Below are 18,729 nucleotides of genomic sequence, written 5' to 3'. Positions count from 1 at the left end.
CTCAGGAAATCAGGGCTGATGAGGCTATTTGTCCTCATGGCTTGGAGCTTAATTCAAATAGTTGAGTTTTCTTGGTGGATCAAAAGCATGTGTACTGACAGAGACGTGTGCTGACTCAAATGTCCTCTTGTGTTGTTCCTGGCTGTAGCTGCAGTGTTGAAGTACGAGAACAATGTGATGAACATCAGACAGTTCAACTGTTCCCCCCACCCATACTGGCTCCCGAATTTCATGGATGTTTTCACCTGGTCGCTGCCGTTTGTGGGGGAGAAAGGTATGCTGTGAGGTCCTGAGATGTTCTTAATAAGATATCCTGGGAAGCAATAAGAGCTGTGCTGTGGGCTACAAGGAACATTCAGGAAAAGATGCTGGGTCCTAGCCCATAGCATTCCCAGTCTGTACCATGAGAGGAAGGGTGTGACAGCATGCCCTGGCCTGATGCCCTGATGCAATGAGGGGATTCAGGGGATACAAGGAATGTGGAATCTGTACACAGTTGCAACTGAACAGTAACACTCTCTAAAACAGTAGAAATAAAGCATCATCCGGTCTCAACTCTTTCCTTCTTACTCTTTGGTACTCTAGTTCCAAAGTTGTTTTACTATCAAAAATTAGGAGAGTTGTGCTTTCATTGTACTCCTCTCATGAATATTCATGATTGTGTGGCACTGGTTAGCACCTGCAGCATGTTGAGGGACAGTGTACAAAACAGCAGACCCATGGTTCCTTAAAAGCAAAGCATACCCTAGTGTGTCACACCAACTGCAGACGTTTGCATCTTAAGAGTCACCTATTAGCTGACTTGCACCACTACTTCAGAATTGGGCTTTTCTGTCCCTTCCTCCATTCCTCTCTCCCTGACATCTCCCTTTCTTCCCCTTTTGTTTTGGTTTCACATTTTAATACAAACTTCAGGAAAAAAAAAAAGAAATCTTGTTTATTGATGGTTATAAGTAAATATATACACAACATACACATATACATATACATACATACATACATACATACATACATATATATATTCATACAAATAAATATACAAAAGCCAGGAGCCCCTGAGCTGTAGCCAGAAGGCCTAACTGACACGCTGGCTCGTTCCTTGTGTGGCCTAGGAGAAGGCCTTGGCACTGTAAGAAGAGAAGTTTCCATGCGCTTCATAGAAAAGCTGTGTGTTTTGGGGGACACTACAAGACATATGGAGACTGTTTTTAAATTTAATACCTGAAAATGAGAGTTGTCAGTGGATACGTTTTCCTTTACACCCAAATAAACCATAGGCCCCGCCACCCCCACCCACACAGTGGGACTCCATGCCCTGGGTTCCTGCACTAATCAGTCCCAGTGTGCAGACAGGTTCAATTGCTGTTTCCTGCTGTGGATACTGGAGCAGCACAGAGCCTAACAACTACCAGGCAGGAGAAACACCCTTTAGGTGGGTGGTTTCTGGTCATTATTCAGGTTTTGACCATGTTTTTTATAAAAGTAATCGGTGATATATTGGAAAATGTAACTCAACTTTGATAATCCAACCCCAGATTAATGTGGGCACCACTGGTGTTTACTCGCTCTTCAATTCATAAAGAGTGTTTTTGAAATGCTTGGTAAGCTTAAAAACAGTCCCTGATGAAGCATGGGCCTCTCATTACCAGCTTGATAAAATCCAAGCAAATTTCAATAACATTAAATGTGGTAGCGTGCACATTGCTAGGAAGGACTCAGCACACTCTTCTATAAACCTATTAGCATCTGTTTACTTTGCTAAATTCTACTTCATCTCAAAGTATCATTGAGCCTTTTTGGAAATCAAATGTAATGATATTTCTACCAACGTATTTATTTCTAAAGATCAATATTCCCAAGTCTACTTCAAATGTATTAGCTCATCCATCAGCAGTTTTTTATTAAATGCAAAGCTCCTCACCTATCATGGAACTGAATTCTATGGAGGATTAGGCAAATTAACAAAAAGGAATCTGGCATTTGCTCAGTCCCTGCTGAACAGAAGTCTGTAATCTAATCTAGATCGGGCAGCATCATTGTAGAAATAAATACAAACTTCCAAGACAGTTTTTTCCTCCCTTGTAGATTTACAGGATACTCACATCCAGTATCCCCCCCCATACACACACTCCTCTCTCTCAAGTTCTGTTGACCTATATTTAATAAGTATTAGTAGGAGGTTTCAAAAAGATGAAGTAATAATTTAATTTTGAATAGCTTACATGGAATTAGGCTGAATTTCCTTCTATGATGGATAATAATAGATATGAATCCAGATGCTGTGGAAAAGGATAGAAGCATAGAAATGGCTTAGCTAAAGCATGCCGTTGCATGATTTGCTAGTGGACAATGACAGAGCTATAAAGCTGTAACTGGACCGTCTTCTCTTTCTTCCCTGTCTGGCTGCAGTGACTGAGATGCTGGTAAATGTCCTCAACATCTGCTCAGACGATGAGCTGGGGTCAGAGGAAGATGGATTTGACGGTAAGAAGTTAAGCCTTTGTGCTGATACCATTTGCCATGTGATTGCTTAAGATTGCAATGCTAACCCCAGTCATAAATTAAGATTTCAGTTTATGTTTAAATCATAATGTTGAAAATTAAAACATTTTGTCTGAGGTGAGAAAATGTCAGAAATGAAACCATAAGAGAATTTCCCCATTCCTTTGAAACTGTTGTTGAAATATAAACTATTTTAATAACTGTCCTTCAGTTACCCACATTGCTATTTGATATTCTTTCTCCTCTTTAGAAAAGACAACTCTCTATTGCCCACTTTTAATTCTGCTGCCATTTGTCTTGATGTTTGGGGTAAAGAGAGGCGTTTACACATGAGTAAGCTTGTGTTTAGGCCTGGTGTCTTTAACGACGTCCTTAATACGTCATTTCTACTAGCTGCATTCATATCCTTATTTTCATTTTTTAAGCAATGTTGATAGCATCAAATGTTGATACTTCCTGTATCTGAATTATTGTATAATGGTGAACCCATGAGAGTTTTTAAATTATTTTGAGATCCTATATGATAATGCTTTTCTCTAAAGGCAGAGATGGTCTGTGTGGTTAAAAATGAAAGATGACTATGAGACCTAGAGAAATGGTATGGAAGGAAGGAGCAGAGATGTGGCAAGAGCGAACTTTCGTCATACATATTTAATACATATTTAATAAGCCCTGCCCTGTGTGGGGAGCACTGGGGATTCCTCGGTGCCTTGAAGGAGCTGAAGTCATCTTAGTGGAACACATAATGTCGAGGGAATAAGAAATTAGGAAATAAAGAACACAGACAAAGAGAGAAGTAGATCTTTGACTAATTTAAACGAATAGCCATTGAATGCCTCTTTAGTTATACAGAAGGCAACCATGGCCATTTCTATAAGTTAGTATTTGGATGGCATGATTTAATATTTTATTGTTTTAACTCTGATAACAGCTCAAAGTACAAGATACTTATAGCTCCAGGTGAAAAGAAAATGGATGAATAGTATATATATTTGATAATATATATAATATAAAATAACATTCAGGTAGACTACAGAAGTCATATAAGTATTTCTCTTCTCAATAGCTTCTCTCATCTGCCTCACCCATCCTCACGAATTGTCCTCAGATATCTCAGTGCAAAAGTATAGAATGGAGAGGAGGAAAGCGGATGTAGAAAGAAAAAATGATTTTAAGGAATTGTAAAACGTCCATTGGAGTTAGTTAAGCAAATATGAGTTAAGTTTACAGTTGTCCATATTATAGCCACAGTTGCTACTGTTAACTTCTCTATGAGTACGGCTATCTCTTAAAAGATGACATTTTCATAATGACTAAAAGAAGAATACTAACCAAATGGATTCTGAATCTTAAAACAGCAATACACATTGTCCCATAGGTTCTTTTCCCTATAGCCCTTTTACTCATTGTAAAGGCAGCTAGGCATGATGCCTCTCTCCATCCATCCTAAAGTTTGTGACTTAGAGTCTATAATAAAGGAACATCCACAAAAGAAAAGTGTAAGAATTTTATGCAGTGTTAGGTGACACTGAAGCCATCAGAAGGGGAAAAAAAAAAAAAAAAAAAAAAAAAAACTTACCTAGAAAGCTAAGAACTATTATGTAATATTTTTTTTTTTTTTTTTTTTTTGCTGCTTACATTTGATGAATAATGGACCGATTTACAACAGTGCTGGACAGGGGGTATGATGTCAGGCAAGCAGCGGACTGGGAAGGCAGGGAGCCTGTCTGTCTAGATGCACCTTTGTCTCTCTGCTCAGCATGCTTTCGTGCCTTCGAAGAAGAGGGAGAACTTTTTAGTTTTGTGGCTTGCTTTGTGGTAGAGGCATTCCAGCTTCTCTGGCTTGCCCTTAGGAATGGGAACACTGGTCTGGTTGCTTCAAGAGAAGAGGAACAGGGAAGGATGGTAGAAAGTCAGAAAAGCTTTGGTTTCAAGGCTTATCTACTTCGTTTCAATTCAAATTATGACAAATTCCATAATCTGGGGTATTTTCTTCTGAATGCAAATATTCTTAAAATTAATATTAATTAGCATTAATATAATAAATCCCCCAGTAAACAAATCTACGTTAGCCAGGGTTGTCAGCCAACATTTATAAAGCATTTGGTGTAGACAAAGAACACATGTTTGCAATTGCGTTCTAATGCATCGCAATAGCAAATAATCTGCTGCGTGTCTGTAGCAGCGCTGTAGGATGTCAGCAATGGCTATAATTTATAGGGGGCCCCAGCAGGGCTTTGCAGCCTCCTGGCTGCTGAACTGCTCACCACTCTATCTCAGTCACTTATATGGAAAAATACTGTGTGACCACTCTCCTTTAAAATAATTAATTTCAATCTAAGTCTTGAAAGATTTTTTTCTTTCTTTCTAAGCACATCCCACTACAACTTAAGGTGAGTCCTTCAGACCAAATACATTGTTGTCCTAGTCAAGTGCAGAAAGTTGGTCTTTGGGAACCAGCATTTCCTTGCCAGCTAGAATTGATCCTTAAGTCCCTAACTTTCATGTTCCTTCACTGTTAACTTCGCATCAATAAATGCTTTTTCCTTTTTGAACCTCATCCTCTATTTAACTCATCGCATCTGCTAGCTGCACTTACACAATTAGTGCTTTCAAATTTTCAAGCACCATTAAGACTTTTTTTAAAAAAAAAGTTTGGTTTCTATTGAAATTACTTGATTGAAAAATTCCTACAAGTTTGGAGATCAGCAGAAAGAAGTCAAAGAAAGCATTGCTATCTACTTTTTAGAGAAGGAAGACTCCCTTGTCTTTAGTGTCTTGAACACATCATACCTTGCATAGTAGTGTGTGGTTTTCTATTTTTACAAAATTGTTTCTCTGCCTTAGTCAGACTAGAGATAAGGACTCTCTTAGTTCAGTCTTTCTTTTGTGGATGTGAATATCAGGAGAGAAAGAAGAGTTGGGAGAAGCATTTAGGAAAGATTGACTCTGGCTGGTGGACCTCCCAAGACCATGGTGGCAACAAAGGCCCTAATTTACTTCACAGCTCAGCATTCAAATTTCCCAGAAGCCTCTTGGGGCTGAGGAAGATAGCTCAGCTGTGCCCTGCACCCACTTGAAAGCCAGGCATGGTGATACATAGCTACAGTGCAAGCAGGGAGGGGAATGGAGAAAGGCGGGTCACGGAAACACATCACCCATCCAATCTAGACTAATGGATGAGCTTCACGGTCAGTGAGAGACTCACAAAATAAAGGTGGAGTGAGATAAAGGGAAGACACCTGATGTTGAGCGTTGGCTTTCATGTGATCAGTGGTTGGTACACATGTGCACACCCACACACATAATTTTCTTTCAAAGGAGTTTGGAAGAACTGAAAGAGGACAGTTAGATTCCATACAGGAAGGTGCCCTCTGCCCCTCACGATCAATTTGGATTCACCTGGCACAATTCCAAGGCTGGCCCTGGCAGCTCTTGCTGAGATTCACAGCAGTTTCAGGGTCTGCCTGTCCTTCAGAGTGAAGAATCCTAGGATCATGAGTTTGAAACAAATAGTAATGTATGTTGCCCTCATATTATGTCTATAAGTATGACTGAAATTTTAGCGCAGTTCTCAGAAATGTCCCCATTAGGGGCAGAAATACACACAGATAAATGTTTTAATGACAAGTATGTCCAAGTATGAGTACTGTCCATTTTGGACTGGCCAAACATGGTGCATCATAGCAAGCTAGTGGATGTCTGCAGTGCTCAAAGCACAGCTTATGAGACACCCCAGGGTTTCTTGAGTCTCTTTGGGATACAGCAGCATATATTTGAGTTGTATTTTATTTACAGCGTCCCCAACTGTACGGGAAAATTACAGCTCCATTGTGTCATCTTTGCCAGATTTGAAACCTGTCAGTCATCGAGAGGGTGACCCTGGGCTCCTTCTCTCTGCTGCAGACATCAAAGGGCTCAATTAAAGTGTCTCTTTCAACTGCTTTCTTTTTAGAAGGGGGCTGCCTCTTGATGAGTGATTTATCTAGCCCTTCTCAATAGTCTGCCCCATATCCAGTGGCAACTAAAAAGTCAGAGGTAATAATAGGAGTTTACAGCTCATGTTTCTGTCATATCAGGTTGACTTCTAAGTGTCCGAAAGGCCTGCTGCAAGTAGGGATTCCCCGCATCGCCTTCCAGGTCTAACACCTCCCCTTTAGCATTTAGTGATGAAGATGCTGAGTGGCAGCTGCGGACACTTAGAAGTGTCACCCTGTCCTTCTAAGTTGCTGGTGCATAATAAACACTTTCATTAATTTTATCATTTTGGACAGCAAGAAAAAAAATAAGCATGGTGTGTTATAAGGGTTATTAGACAATTTATTGGGCTGTTTCTATTGCCATCAGTCTTGACGACAACCTAAAGATTGTCTAAAGGTACTATTTCTGTCCCCATTTTAACACAGGGAGTAAGGAAAACTCTGTTGATGTAAAGTCTAAAAAATATAACTAGTTAAGCAAGAGCCTGGATGCAGACTAGCTGAGGTACTGCCTTGTTCTCAGGGACTAGAGATGTCCAAGACCTGAGAGTACCATACTTAGAATCTCTCCATCAGGAGCAGCATTAGAAAGAAAGGTGGGGGGACAAGAAGGAAGAGAGGGGATGAGTAAATTCATATGCATACTTACAGTTGTTAAGAACAACACAGACTATTTTATAAGCTCTGCCCATAAACATTAGTGAAGCCCTTGAGAAACTAAAGTAGGAGGACTGTGAGTTCAAGGCCAGCCTGTTCCTCGCCCACAAAAAGTAATACAGGAGATGGTTTCCAACTACCCATTGCAATATGGCATTCTCTAAGAAGTTATAAGCATTTCATCCTGTGAAAACTTTAGGTGTATGTGAGCACACAGAGAGTTGTCTGCTCACACTGTCTTTCTCTCCCGTTAGCTTCTACCTTGAAAGGAGCCTGTCTTAAAAGGGCCTCTGTTCACATTGGCCTGTGGGTTTTTTGTTTGTTTGTTTGTTTGTTTGTTTTTAATTCACTTGTTCCAGTGTTGAAAGCCAAATGCAATCTGCCTGCAGTTATCTTGAAAAGTCTGGAAAGTTCATGGCCAAGGAGCATCTTCTGAGACCACAATTTACATGTTAGAAGCCCAAATCAATGACTCTCGTGTTCGGTAGTTAATCCTTATTTATGAAGAAGACTCATTTTAAACAAGGTGTTATAAGTGATCCCGAGGAGCAGGGAAGGCTCCATGAAATGGGGAGGAGGGGATTCAGTCCCAAGGCTTCTGTTTTGTTCATCACCACAGTGCAAAAAGCTATACTGGCACCATAAAACTAGGGACAGACTGGTGAGTGAGGCACATTTGTTCGTTTGGGATTGGCTTCTAGGTCTTGAAGTCACAGACTCTGAGATCACTTTTTCTTCCCCCCTTAAATACAAATTATGTTTGAGACTGTGATATTTGATAAGCCTCACTAACGAGAAAATGTTTTGGAGTAAAGCTGAAATCCTGAAGGGTAAGAAAAGAAAGAGTAGAATAATATAAGAATGCTTTAGAAGCCAACTCTAGTTCCAGGCTACCCTTGAAAGACAATATTAATTAGAAATCCTGCCTCTGCCTTTAACTAAGGAGAAAACCACATGGCACACCCCTGTCCTTATCCACATGTTTTCCTATCCTTATGTTAGCCACAGCAAGTACTCAACCATGTGAGCTGACCAGATTCCCCATGCTTCTGTGAAACCGTCCAACTGAGTGCAAAGAAAGGTTCTGGCTTTGGATTAACGGGCAGGCAATTCTCTCTGTATAATATCACTGATCCCACATGGCTCCCTGCCAATCTCATCTCGATTTAAAATGTCAAACACAGAACTTTGTAAAGTGTAAAGCTAGGAACTATAAAGCCTAGTGTGGCATCTTGGTGGCCCCTGGGGGTAGCCTTGAAAGGGTTTAAAGGGTTTAGCTATGTGGATTTCTACCAGAATTGTACTTACATGCCATGGCAGATAGATACTTGACCTACCACACGACACCTTTTGACACAATTTACTCTCCTGGAAAAGTATGTGGGGACCCTAAGTATTCAGGTTTGACCGCCACACTCAAGGGATTACTTTCAGCAAATGTTGACAGTATCGAAATGTTGTTGTTGTTATTATTATTATTACTTAAAAAGTCTAAAGGGGTGAATCATTTAAGCCTAAAATTTAACTCTTGATGGTGCCCCTGCTTGGTGCTGAAGAATGCCCACTCAGAACGGTTCTCCTGTCTCGGATTATTATTTCCAAGCCCGTTGTTTTTGCACGCAGCATTTTGGTTTGCAGTATAGGGAGGAAAATTGTATGGCCTGTAAATAATTGATGGTTGAGAGGGGACCAGGAAATGTTTGTTAATTGTTTATTGTATTCATTTCACAATGCTGACATCAAGCACATGGCTTCATGATTACAGGCACCAGGCATCTGCCCCCAGAATATATCACATCTTTATTATTTATGTAGAAATACAAAGCAGAGATAGGAGCACAGTGAGCTCTCTGGGGTGGCTGTGTGGTTCCCCTTCTGGTTACTCCGAAGCATACCCTGAAAACAAGTTAGCACAATAACAGCACAGTTCTCAGGCCTGAAATCGTGCATGAACATAAATAAAAGGATGGACAAGGGTATAATTTAGGAATGTGGGAAATTATCTCAGTTGAAGTGGTTAGATCTGAACAAAGGTTAGAGTCCAATTTAAAGAGTACTGTTCAAAAGACCTTCTGAGCATTTCAAGCTGCTCTCAGTTGTGTTGAATTCACAGAATTGAGGCTAAGTAGCAGTGGTAATGAGAGGTGATTGTGGTGGTACACACTGAATCACAGAGGGGATAAACCAGTCAGTTTGAGGACAATGACTTCTGTCACACGAACCTTTGAGTCAAACTGGCACACGGGACTCAGAGTGCCCACGAGGGCTTGGAAAATGAGCCTTCGAAAGAAAATATCGGGGCTGATGGCAGACTCTTTTTTATTTAATAAAAGACATTTTAAATGCCAACCGCAGTTCCTCCTCCCTCCCCTTCTCCCGCCCCTCTCCTCCTCCCACTCCCATCCACCCCTTAGAAGGGGTAAGACCTCCTTTGAGGAATCCACGAAGAACAAACCACTTTGAGGCAGGTCCAAGCCCCTCCCCCTTGTATCAAGGCTGAGGAAGGTATCCCACCACAGGGAATGGGCTTTCTTAATGGTGAATCCATTGAGTGAACTAGCGCGCGCGCACACACACACACACACACACACACACACACACACGGGCTGGTCCTTGAAGTTGATACTTCTAGACAGCTGGATAAAAAAAGGTAAGAGAGTAAGGGAAAAGGAGGCACCCTAAGATATGAGTTTGAGAGCCAGGGTTAAGGAGCAGGTTGAACACAGATGTTGCAAGGTGTTTTCATGCAATGCTGCAAGATGTAATGGAAGTCATAATTCTGGCCAGAAAATGAAATCTCCAGACAGTAACTTTGGTAATCAGACACCAGACTATAGAGCAAAGAGAGCTCTGTGGAAGGGTTTGAAGGGAGGAAAAGGAAAGAAATGTTATAATGTCAAAAGCAAGTAGGTTGCTATTATTATGGCAAAACCATAAAGAAACAAAAGAGGGGGAAAGAAGTCATTGGAAACATAGTATGGAATACCTCAACTTTAATATTGCATTATGTATTTGTTCTTATATATTATATATTTAGATAGATAACTGCAGAGGTTGTAATGAGTCCATAGTATACGAAACATTCCCTTCAGAGAATGTATTTGACCTCTAATACACACCTAATGGTTATACTTTAAAAGTTGTATAAATATCCTGAATTACATAGTTTTAAAGTTATTTTTCTATAAGATAGTTTGTGTTCTTTTGTGAAAACTTCATTTTATTCTTTCATCTTTATCTCATGAGAAGCTGGCCTCCCACTTTTTTCCGAACTCTCTAGAAATAGAAGCCTGGCTTGTGTTTAGTCGTTGCATCTTTTGGTGCAGTCCACCTTGTTCTGGGGATTTGCAGGGCTACTGTCATCTCTGGTCACCACAGTCTGGAGTACATTCTTGAGCCTGGATGGCTTCAAACACAGATCAGGCCCCATCTCTGGGCAGCTAATAGTCACCAGGATCACATGACCAGTCTTTAATTATACAAAGAGAGATGTCAGGATTGATAGAACAGAACTCACATATTTTCTGCTTTGCACATTTGAGCACCTCCCAATCGCCCAGGCTCTGAGCTAAGTGCCTCAGCAGGTTGCTGTGTTCCTGTATACTTGCTTGCTGAAGGTTGGCCTATGGACATGCTGCTTGTTTAATTCTCCCACTTGATCTGAATTACATCAACAACATGCTACTGTCATGAACGCTGGCTGTGTCATGTCTTTCCAGTTGGTGGCTCTGAGCAAATCACTTCTTTTGTAAGTGCCCGCTTCATATGGAGATTAACAGAACCACCTGCATGTAGTTGTAGTTGTTGTGAGTGTGACACGAAGTGTTGCGAGTGGGGCATGTGGAACACTATTTATTGCTTAGATAATGAGAAGAAGCATAGTGAGTCTTCGTGAGTCACCCAGAATGGGAAAGTGGTCAGTGTGAAAGCAAGGGCCCCAGCCAGGCCTTTTATTCTAGGGCACAGGATCTGCACCGAGGTGTCGCTCTGTCTCCTGCATGCCAGTTCATTTAAAGGAATGGCTGAGTCAGTGAGTGCATCGTCTGGTTTCACATTAAGGGCACTGGCTCCAGCTCGGTGTTTCCTTAGCTTCTCTTTGAATCGCCGCTGTGCACTGATGGTAACCCAGATAGAGTGCTCATCTTTCCTGCTGTTTTGGGGGGGTCAGGTGAGGGAAGGGAAGCCTTACTGCATGTCCTCTTTACTGACCAAACATCTTGCCTGGGTTACAAGCCATCAGATTTTTTCTTCTTTTTTCTTTCTTTCTTTTTTTTTTTTTTTTTATTTTTTAATTATTATTATTTTTTCTTATTTTACATATCAATTCCAGTTCCCTCTCCCATGCACCCCAACCCCACCTCCCATCCCACCCCAACCCCACTCCACAGGGAGGGTGAGGCCTTCTAGGAGGGATCATCAAAATCTTGTCAAGTCATTTGGAGTAGGAACTAGGCCCTCCCCCTGCCTCTAGGTTAAGGGAGTGTCCCTCCATGGGGAATGTGCTCTCAAAGTCCTTCTGTGCACCAGGGATACATCCTGGATCCACTGTCAGAGGGCCCTTAGACTGTCCAGGCCTTCTAACTGAGACCCATGTTCAGAGGGTCTGAGTCGGTTAATTGCTGGTTACCCAGCTATCAGTCTGGGTCCATGAGCTCCCCTTTTTTTCAGGTCAGCTTTTTCTATGGGTTTCTCTCTAGCCTGATCTTGATCCCTTTGCTCATCACTCTTCCCTCTCTGCCACTGGATTCCAGGAGTTTGGCTCAGTGTTTAGCTGTGGCGTCTGCTTCTGTTTCCATCAGCTATTAGATGAGGGCTCTATGAAAGTTCCTTGAGAGATTTGTAGCCATGCTAATCATTTTACTCTTAGAAATTAAGCCTGCTTATTAACTTGGCAATATTTAGCTGTCTGTTATCTGTTTAATAAATTTATGTTGTTTTGTTTTTAATTGTTTGTACTCATAAAGGGACTACCCAAGGTAGAACTTTGCAGGCTCACAGTTTCTCCTTTGACAAACAGAGAAAATGAGATGTCCTTGGTAAGATATACATAGCTTATGTGCCCATTCCAGGAAAAAATTTACAGACGGTTTTTAAAATCTTTAATTTTCACTCCAGTGAGAATTATAAATGTGGTCCATTTCTGTGATTCTGCTCAGTATTCACTATGCTGATTGACAACACCATCTTAGAAGACAATAGTGCATTGGATTAAATTAGAGTTTGCAAGTGGAAGTACTTCTAACTAAGGAAATTACCAGCTAGTGACAACAATCAGGCACGTTGGTCCATGCCTTTTTAAGGCTTCCCATGCAAAGAATTCATTTATGCTTTGTGACCAGACAGGTGGACAGGAAGGGTCTCCTGTCCTTCCTTAAAATCTATTCTGCACCATAGGGTTTTAATTGTTTTAATTTATATTTAATTTATAAATTGTTTTAATTTATATTTTAAAAGGCATCCTGGGGCTTCGAGAAAGGGATATTATAAAGTACCTTTATACAAATATCACACCATTGTTACTTGTTACCTCACAAGATTTTCATTAAGTCCTGAAACTCATGGGGAAAGTAGGCATTGGGCTCCCGCTGTGGGTGGCTATACACAACAGTTTAAATACAAAGGTAAAATGTCATCTATGCTTGAAAGAAGCTAGTTGTCTTTTAAAATTGGTTTAGCACATACTGACGTTGTCTGGGTGGTGGCAGTACAGACCCTGAACTACTGCTTGTCAAGGAGAGAGTTACTTCAGAAACCGGAAGGAACCTCATTGGTGCTACAACAGTCTGCAGGCTGGAGTATGAAGTCTGCCTGCATCACCAAAGACATTTCAAGGAGACTTTAAACCAACCCCCATCTTCACATCCTCTGTCCAAAAGGCAGCCGTCATGAGAACATTCCTGACCTGGAGCTCAAGGCAGCTGCCTGCCTCTTTCTCTATAGCCTTTTCCCATCCTAACGACCGTGGTCTCCCTGGACTCTGTCGCTGAGAACATTAAAGAAGTCTCCTTATTAAAACAGTGCCTCTTCCTTCCCATCCCTATCATTCAGAGGTCAATACCTATGAAATTTATTTCTATATATGTTTAACATTCATCAACATCATGTGTCTGTGCTGTTCAGCTGGATTATGAAGTAATTATAGTTGTGACAGATATTCTGAAAGAATTTTTGGAACATTTGGGGCCTGCTGTCTCAAAAAATTTAAAACCTTTAACAACACACACACACACACACATTAAAGTTTAAGTCTGTAATGCACTAAAATTAAGTAAGTTGAAATAAAAATGCATTTTCAAAGATGGAAAGGAATAAGGTGCATTAATACCAAGGAAGATCTTGTTCATGGATTTTTTTTCTTTAAAGGGATGACAGTGGTAATTAAATTGAGAACATAAGAAATGCTACTGGCAATGGTGATATGTCCATGCCATTTTGAAGTGATTATGTTCATAATATTATGGTTTTCATAACTATTTAACCATGGAGGGGAGACTGGCGGTCAATGGGAGATTCTGTTTTCGGGCTGCACTTTTGAAGCACGTCTAACAGAATAAGGACAGTTGCACAGCACTGTGGTTCCCTCCCTAAGCCCAGGATTCAGGATCACAGTGGTCTAGGAAAATGTGGTGACACAAGATGTTAAAGCAACCTCTGGAAAGCATGGCAGTCCTTTCTGATGCAGAAGCTCACGTTGGTTGCTGTTAAGGTAACTCTTGAATGCCAAGACAAGAAAGATAAGGTTTAAGGAAGGCTTACCACAAATTTGGAACATGTATTCTCCCAAATGAGGCATCCTACATATTCATAAATGTCATCACCATCTGTAAATAACTGTAAACGACAGTTTATGTCAGGATTTTACGTGCATCTGGTGTCATGTTCTTTTGAATGTAGCCTATATTTCAGAAGTATCGATTGTAGATAAAAAGAAAGCTGTTTCTGTTTTAATGTAGCCGCTGAGATATTTCAGATTTTAACTCCTTATTTTCATCCCATAAGTGGCCTTATTCAGATTCAGTGATCAGCTATCTGTTTAGCAAAAGTATAATGTGAAGGGCTCTCTAAATTATGATTACAAATATACTGAGAGTGGTCCATGATAGAAGAATATTTTCAAATAGTAATAGTTTCCCAAGTGATGAATTTGTTGAGCTTAACAAACCTGGAAAAGTGATAAGGAATAAATATGTATCTCCTCTCTGCGTATGAATTAAAGATATAAAGAAATGTGACTTCCACCAGCAAATAATAAGCTTTAATACATGCTCACCCTTTAAAGAAGGTTTTATTGTCTCTGTGAGTACATGTTGTGTGTGGCACTTTTCACATACACATATTATGGACATATTTGAATTATTTAAAGATCATTTTAAGGAAGAAAACCTAAGTAATATAAAAGATTTAAGGCCAGTAGAATGAAGAAGTGGACATGTTCTTATAGCTCTGCCAATAAAATTTAAATTAAAACTAACTAACCTTATTTGTGTGTGTGTGTGTGTGTGTGTGTGTGTGTGCATGAGTGTGTGTGTGTGTGTGTGTGTGTGTGTGCGCGTGCGTGCATGCGTGCGTGCGTGCGTGCAGGTACCAAGAGAGATCAGAAGAGGGCATTGAATACCCTTCAGATGGAGTTACAGGAAGATATGAGCTGCCCAAAATGGGTGCTGGGAACCGAACTTAGATCCTGTATAAGTATAGTATGTAGTATGTGCTCTTAAACACTGAGCTATCTCTCCGGCCCTATAATAATTTTTAAAGGCTGATTTCTTCCCCCACCCCACAAAGGCTAATATGAAAACATTCCTCTTTTCAAAGATGACTATAAAGTTTCCACATAGCTGATAAATTTCATTTCTTAAAGTTGTAAAATTATACTTAACCTACTTAGGATCTATTTAATTTCACTTTTAAGCCAACATCTTCTCAGTTCAGTGTTCTGATGTGGGTACTGAGAATAAATGGTGGAGGTTGCTATACCAGGGAGCCATCGATACTGCTTTTCTTTCAGTCAGTGCGTGCACCCCCATGTCATATGAAGAAGGTTAGACATAGGCACAACTGCCCCCAAACCTGTTCTCTCACTTTTCTTTCAAAACCAACTTTCTTGCCAGCATAATTTTGCTTTTCACCTTTTATTACAAACCTTTTTGAAGCTATGGGAAAGTAGGAAGAACTGTATGGCCTATAGCCAAGTGCCCATCGGCCACAACTGCTTTTGCTTCCTCGGTACCTGGCAAAGCAGCTTCTATTCCCCTGTGTTCCTTCTGTGATGCTCCCGAACATTGCTATCTACATGTGCTCCACTGCTGGAGCCTTCTTAGTGTAGTATGGGACTTGCCTCCTTTACCTCTTACCCAACTTGACCATCACCCAACGTATCTACTCTCCATTCATGCCAGATGTCTAGGCACAGCCATTATCTGAACATGTGTAAGTAGTTGTTGTACACCGCTTGAAAACTCTCTATGGGGAATGTTCCCTACCTCTTTCCACCTGTTCTTGCTGCTTATTTATCCTTCACTAAGATGCTTCAAGATCTTTCAACAGTTGCTTCCAACTATTATACATCACCGTTTTGTGGCTTCAAACAGGCCTCCTCTTGGATCATTAGCAGGTTGTCACAGTAGAGGTTGTCTCTCGTGGCTGCTTGCAGTGTCTCCTTTGAAGTCTGAGAGTTAAGAGCTGTATTTGGTGTTCTCATGGCAGCCAGTCTGTGTCAGTGCTTCCCAGGGTCTCCCGCAAGAGACGAGGCCTTATTCATCCCCCTGTTTTTCAGGGCAGCAGGCTCTTAATGCAGACACGTGTGATGAATGAGTGAGTGATTGGAGACAAAGCAGTCTTCCTAATAGACCCGCCTGTATACCTTTACCTCAGTTTACTTGGACTTAGAGAGGTAGCAGAGGCTCCTCCATGCCAACTGTGAACTGAGGGAGAAGGTCAACACCTCCTACATGGCGAGTACTCCATGTGGTTAGGACCTCTTCATTCTAGCACTCCCTGCAGCCCTATGGTGTTGTTTGCAGCATCATTCCAGGCTGAAAGCCACCGTGTGTGAGCTGGTGGCACTTATTTAGCAAGCCCGTTGGCGCAGGTACTTTTCCTGGGAAGTCAGGGGGACAGGAAGGGGTGGGGAAATGCCGCCCCGTGAAGGGCAGGAAGAACACAGTATGGGGAAGTCTTCACAGTCGCTTGATCTGTGTAGTGGCCTCTCCACCTTTGAGGAAACTAGAATATGAGATTGCTCGATTCCAGAAATGATAGAATGATTCCCCCAGGCATAGGAGACCATCAGAGCTTCAAAGATTTTGAAAAAAGAAGCAATTAAAAAAAAAGTGATAATTACTAGAATGGAAACTGAGAAATTACTGTTTTCTTAGCATATGAAATAATAATAGCTTTCAGTTTGGGATTTCTGAATTAAAATAAGAGATTATATTCTTTTCAATGAAAAGATACCACAGTTATTTATATAAAATGTTTTATATATCTCCCTTACCTAATATAACCATGTCACATTACCACAACTGAGGCAAGGTAGTACCAAGAAGGTTTACTATGATATTCTATTTGTATGTAGCAAGAACAAAAAAGTCTGGAACACACACGTTTTGCTGGCCTATAGATTGAGACAACTTGCAATGGTATGTGCATTTTCAAAAGAGAGATTAGTCATCTCTGGAAAATAAGACAAACTAGGAGGGCAATACTAAGTATAAGGGCATACACATGGTAACTGTCCTACCATGGTTTATTTCTATCCAGCTTAATGATACTCGGTGTCATTCATGTCCAAAAATCTGTTTTGGTATCCTCTGAAGTTATTAGTGCATGCTATGAGTTTGAGACTTTGAATAATTAAAAAGATGGGAGGTATCCGTAGAAGATCTTCAAAGACAAGTCTTGACAGATGCAATGGCTTGCAGTCACAGAACCTTTGAAGCTGAGACCAGAGGATTGTCATGAACTTTAGGCAAGCCTAGGCTACAGCTTGGTGCCAACTGAGTTACAAAATAATACCATGTCTTGGGAGCAGAGGAGATAAATGTAGTCTTATTGTCTCCCCCTGGAATTTATGGTAAACTTACTTGAATTCCTCAGTAAATATTCAATTTTATAAAGAGGATGACGAAACTTCTAACTGCATTATTAAAGGATTTCTAAAGCGAAATTTTCATTAAGAAAATTAAGTCACCATTTGTTGGTAGATACTACTGTGTTATGTGAAACAGTGTATGTTACATACTGTAGAGTAACTCGTCAGGTCTGAAAATGAAGCAATAACATATTGATTGTGATTGCCAGAATGCTCGGGTCACATATGAAGCCTAGTGTTGAGCATTCTTCTGCCGGCCAGCCCTTGGTGAGCTGGGAAGCGTGGGTCATCATAATGTATTTCCCTCCTTTTCCTTAGAGTCTTGCTTTCTGTTGCTCCAGTTTTGGTTTTGACAAGTCCTTTGCTGGTGATTTTTCAGTGAGATAATTCTCCTGTATTTCTTACTTGTTTGATTTTATGTTTGACCCCCTCCCATTTCTCTTAAATATGTACAGGTTTAGTTCTAGAATCTTAACCTCTCCTCCCTGCTTTTCTTGTTTCTTGTTTGCATTTCTAAATATAGTCACCTATGTTGGAGCGCTCTTACACTTTCCATTCTATGTGTCAGAGGATTGGTTTCATGATCTGGACGGATCATATGCTGGAAAGGGCCAGTCTTTTCCCTTGCCCAGCACAACATGACCGCTGGGATGACTGGTCAGTGGAGGGTAGGAAATATTAAAGCAAAGAGGGAATAGCTGTTAGACCAAAATCAGAGCCAAGTAACGAATTGATAAAGCAAGTAGAGAGCTCATCTATTGAGGCCAATTCCATCCCTCTTAGGACTTAAAAAAAGGAAGGGAGAGAGAGAGAGAGAGGGAGAGGGAGGGAGGGAGAGAGGCAGAGAGGGAGAGAGAGACAGAGAGAGAGAGAGAGAATGAGGAGGAGAGGGAGAGAGGGAAAGAATGAGAAATGTCCTTTAGTAGTTTCACTCATCCATTACCTGTGATCTAAACAGTGAGTTCAGTCTCTTACTTGATGTCTAGAGTAAAATTTGATGTGCAGAATAGTCTGAATTACAAATACTGTTAGAATCTCAGAGTACGGTTTGAGGCAGGGATGGCGCCCGTGTTTTCTTTGGTGTGCATGCAGGTAAATAATAACTCAGGGAACTCTTAGTGTGTGGAATCAGGTGGCTCTTGACTGGCGCCTGAACTCCATCCAGTGACACAGAGAACAGCTGGAAATAGCAAGCCCTGCCTGCCAATTGAAGTAAGGGAGTAACTACCATGGTGTGGTCGCCCCAAGAGAAAAAGAAACAGACAAAACTGGGGTTGCTTTCGAGTCACAGGGATGGTGGGATGACGCCACTGGCCAGCACCCATCTTCTGGGGATACCCGTGTATCTGTGATAGGAATATTCATAAGCATCAACTCTGATGATTAATCACATAGAAGTAGGTTTGTTCTGTTTTCTCTTAGAAAATGTATTTAAAAATGGCTTTTCCCAAGCCATTTCAAAATGGTCTGTGCTGTCACAATTTTGTTTCTTCTTCCAGG

At 40.9% G+C, this 18,729-nt stretch overlaps 1 protein-coding gene across 2 annotated transcripts in view; it reads left to right on the top strand.

The window, feature by feature from the left end:
- Positions 1-18,729, top strand: part of Ppp3ca (protein phosphatase 3 catalytic subunit alpha) — a 287,711-nt gene that overhangs the window by 251,717 nt on the left and 17,265 nt on the right. For both annotated transcript variants that reach the window (XM_051185440.1, XM_051185441.1), the window contains exons 9-10: positions 149-274; positions 2,410-2,484. In XM_051185440.1, the coding sequence (XP_051041397.1) occupies positions 149-274; positions 2,410-2,484 (201 nt within the window). The remainder of the gene's footprint in view (positions 1-148; positions 275-2,409; positions 2,485-18,729) is intronic.

This window comes from Phodopus roborovskii, unplaced genomic scaffold (assembly GCF_943737965.1).
Source record: "Phodopus roborovskii unplaced genomic scaffold, PHOROB, whole genome shotgun sequence".
NCBI lineage: Eukaryota > Metazoa > Chordata > Mammalia > Rodentia > Cricetidae > Phodopus > Phodopus roborovskii.
This window is presented reverse-complemented; position numbering and strand designations above follow the sequence as displayed.